Raw genomic sequence first — 2,761 nt, 5'->3', positions numbered from 1 at the left:
AGGCAGCAGATGTCCAACGGCAGCTCCATCACCCAGTTCCTCCTCCTGGCGTTCGCAGACACGCGGGAGCTGCAGCTCTTGCACTTCTGGCTCTTCCTGGGCATCTACCTGGCTGCCCTCCTGGGCAACGGCCTCATCATCACCGCTGTAGCCTGCGACCAGCGCCTCCACACCCCCATGTACTTCTTCCTCCTCAACCTCTCCCTCCTTGACCTGGGCTCCATCTCCACTACTGTCCCCAAAGCCATGACCAATTCCTTGTGGGACACCAGGGCTATCTCGTACTTGGGATGTGCTGCCCAGGTCTTTCTGTTTTTCTTCTTGGTTGGAGCAGAGTTTTCTCTTCTCACCATCATGGCCTACGACCGCTATGTTGCCATCTGCAAACCCCTGCACTACGGGACCCTCCTGGGCAGCAGAGCTTGTGTCCACATGGCAGCAGCTGCCTGGGGCAGTGGGTTTCTCAGTGCTGTCCTGCACACTGCCAGTACATTTTCCATACCACTCTGCCAAGGCAATGCTGTGAACCAGTTCTTCTGTGAAATCCCCCAGATCCTCAAGCTCTCCTGCTCAGACTCCTCCCTCAGGGAAGCTGGGCTTCTTGCTTTTAGCCTTTGTTTAGTATTTGGGTGTTTTGTGTTCATTGTGCTGTCCCATGTGCAGATCTTCAGGGCCGTGCTGAGGATCCCCTCTGAGCAGGGACGGCACAAAGCCTTTTCCACGTGCCTCCCTCACCTGGCCGTGGTCTCCCTGTTTATCAGCACTGCCATCTTTGCCAACCTGAAGCCCCCCACCATCTCCTCCCCATCCTTGGATATGCTGGTGGCGGTCCTGTACGCGGTGGTGCCTCCAGCAGTGAACCCCCTCCTCTACAGCATGAGGAACAAGGAACTCCAGAATGCCCTGAAGAACCTCATTCTAGAGGTAGTATTTCAGCAGCAATAAGCTGCCCATCTCTCTTCACAAGGTTTCTCCGAATTATCTCAGGCAACTTGTGTCCTTTGGGCATTGTACTGCTTAGAATCGTGTTTCTTCAGAAATGTTTGCTTTCATCCTGCTTCTCAGGAGGATGAACCCAGGCTGTCTGGCCCAAAGGCCTTCTGTAAATGAGTCTATCACGATGCTAATGCTGGCCTCCTTTGTGGCATGTCTGTAAAAAAAGGGGATTTCCTCAGTGCAGCGTGTGAAGCTTGGGCTCTTCTTTCCGACCTGGAGTGCAGGCTACGCTGAGGGAATTGCAGGCTAAAAGGCCCTGCTGTTGTGCTTGGGTGCGGCATTGGCTTAGCGGGACAAGGACATGGGTCGATGTGTAAAGGAACGAGGGCTGGGCTGCTCCTTCACTTTACCGGGTGCCCAATGGCATTGGAGATGCTGAGCAGTGAAAAGGCACCTGCTTGAGGCTCTCTCACATATGACAGGGCTGGTCAAAGATGCCCGACCTTCTGAAAGGGGATCTGAACCCCCCAGGAGAGCACAGGGCATCTCTGGGTCACTAGGTGCCTCGGGGTGGAAAGGGAATGGAGGTTTAGAAAACTTCCCCAACAAGTGGAGTCACCCAAAGGGAAAGGGCTAAAGTGAAGGATGCGCAGCCTAATGGGGGCTCTGCAATGCCAGAGGGGCAGCGGAGACACAGCAGGCATGAGGAAGGCAGCCGTGAGAGCGATTCACCTCATCTTCAATGAGAGGCCATGGGCTGGATCCAGTGACACACCTGAACACATCCTGAACCAGTTGAAACGCCCCGTGATTTCTCTGAGTGTCATAGCCACAGACCCATGGGAGACATCTGTGAGGGGTAGTGATGCTGGTCTGGCTAGATGTGCTTCACTCCCAGAGCAGTATGGCCGGTATGTAGTCACCCCGTGGTCCCAGGGCACCAGAGCCTGCTTGCTCTGCAGAGCAGCACCACCAGCTCAGGGCCCTGTGGGGAGCTCAGGGGAGGGAGCCAGGACCAACTGGCCAGGCCAGCCTGGACACACGCCCCTGGGGAAAGGCTCTCTGTGGAGCAGGGATTTCCCTGGGAAGAGTGGAGCACCACGCGTGTGTCACAAGTAAGGCAAGAAGGAGGAGAAACAGGTTGTTGTGTTCACCGGCTTGGGGCAGCTCCTGTGTCACTGGGACTGGCGGGTGGGGGCGGCACAGGCTGCCCGGGGGCTCTTCTGGAAAGGAGAGGGCAGACCACCAAGAGGGACTGAACCAATTCATAGGTTCAAACTAAACCATAGGACTTTCACACATCAAAACAAATTGGGAAATATCAGGTTTTATACACCCCCCACCCCACCCCCCCAGTGCTATGAAGATTCCCTTCATGGCACTGAAATGTATCTGTCACTCTTTTCTAGTAGCACTAAGAAAACAGAAACAATGTCTAAAATCTTGCTGCAGGGGAGGTCCGAATCAGATGTTGCTTACAGAAAATTTTATAACAGCCGTATCTCAAGCTCTGTACTGCTCTATCTGGAATAAACACCTATCATACTTCAGTAAGTTACGTCATCTCCTTAGGAGCAGGCTTCCTGTCTTTGTACCTAACGTACAACATTGCAACTGGCATGTTGTGCATCAGAAGAGATCATAATTTCGAGAATTACCCTCTCTCTCAACAGTACAGAGCTCTCGCTGAACCACTGCTCATATTCAGTGCTAACACATAATAAATGAAAACATTCCATGGTACTTCCATGTCATTGAACCATTTTTCTGTACAGATTTATGCTTATTTTTGAAAGCCAGGGATTTCACTGATGCTGCTGCTCAA

The 2,761-nt window shown here is 53.0% G+C and overlaps 1 protein-coding gene across 1 annotated transcript; it reads left to right on the top strand.

Annotated features, from left to right (window-relative positions):
- Positions 1–945, top strand: LOC127028667 (olfactory receptor 14J1-like). The gene has a single exon (XM_050914377.1). It carries the CDS (start codon positions 10–12, stop codon positions 943–945), a length of 936 nt encoding a protein of 311 aa, XP_050770334.1. The 5' UTR covers positions 1–9.
- The last annotated feature ends 1,816 nt before the right edge of the window (positions 946–2,761 follow it).

Source organism: Gymnogyps californianus, unplaced genomic scaffold (assembly GCF_018139145.2).
Source record: "Gymnogyps californianus isolate 813 unplaced genomic scaffold, ASM1813914v2 HiC_scaffold_38, whole genome shotgun sequence".
Lineage (NCBI taxonomy): Eukaryota > Metazoa > Chordata > Aves > Accipitriformes > Cathartidae > Gymnogyps > Gymnogyps californianus.
This window is presented reverse-complemented; position numbering and strand designations above follow the sequence as displayed.

Coding starts and splice junctions, on each gene's coding strand:
- LOC127028667 (XM_050914377.1), top strand. CDS start 10: ATGTCCAACGGCAGCTCCATCACCCAGTTCCTCCTCCTGGCGTTCGCA.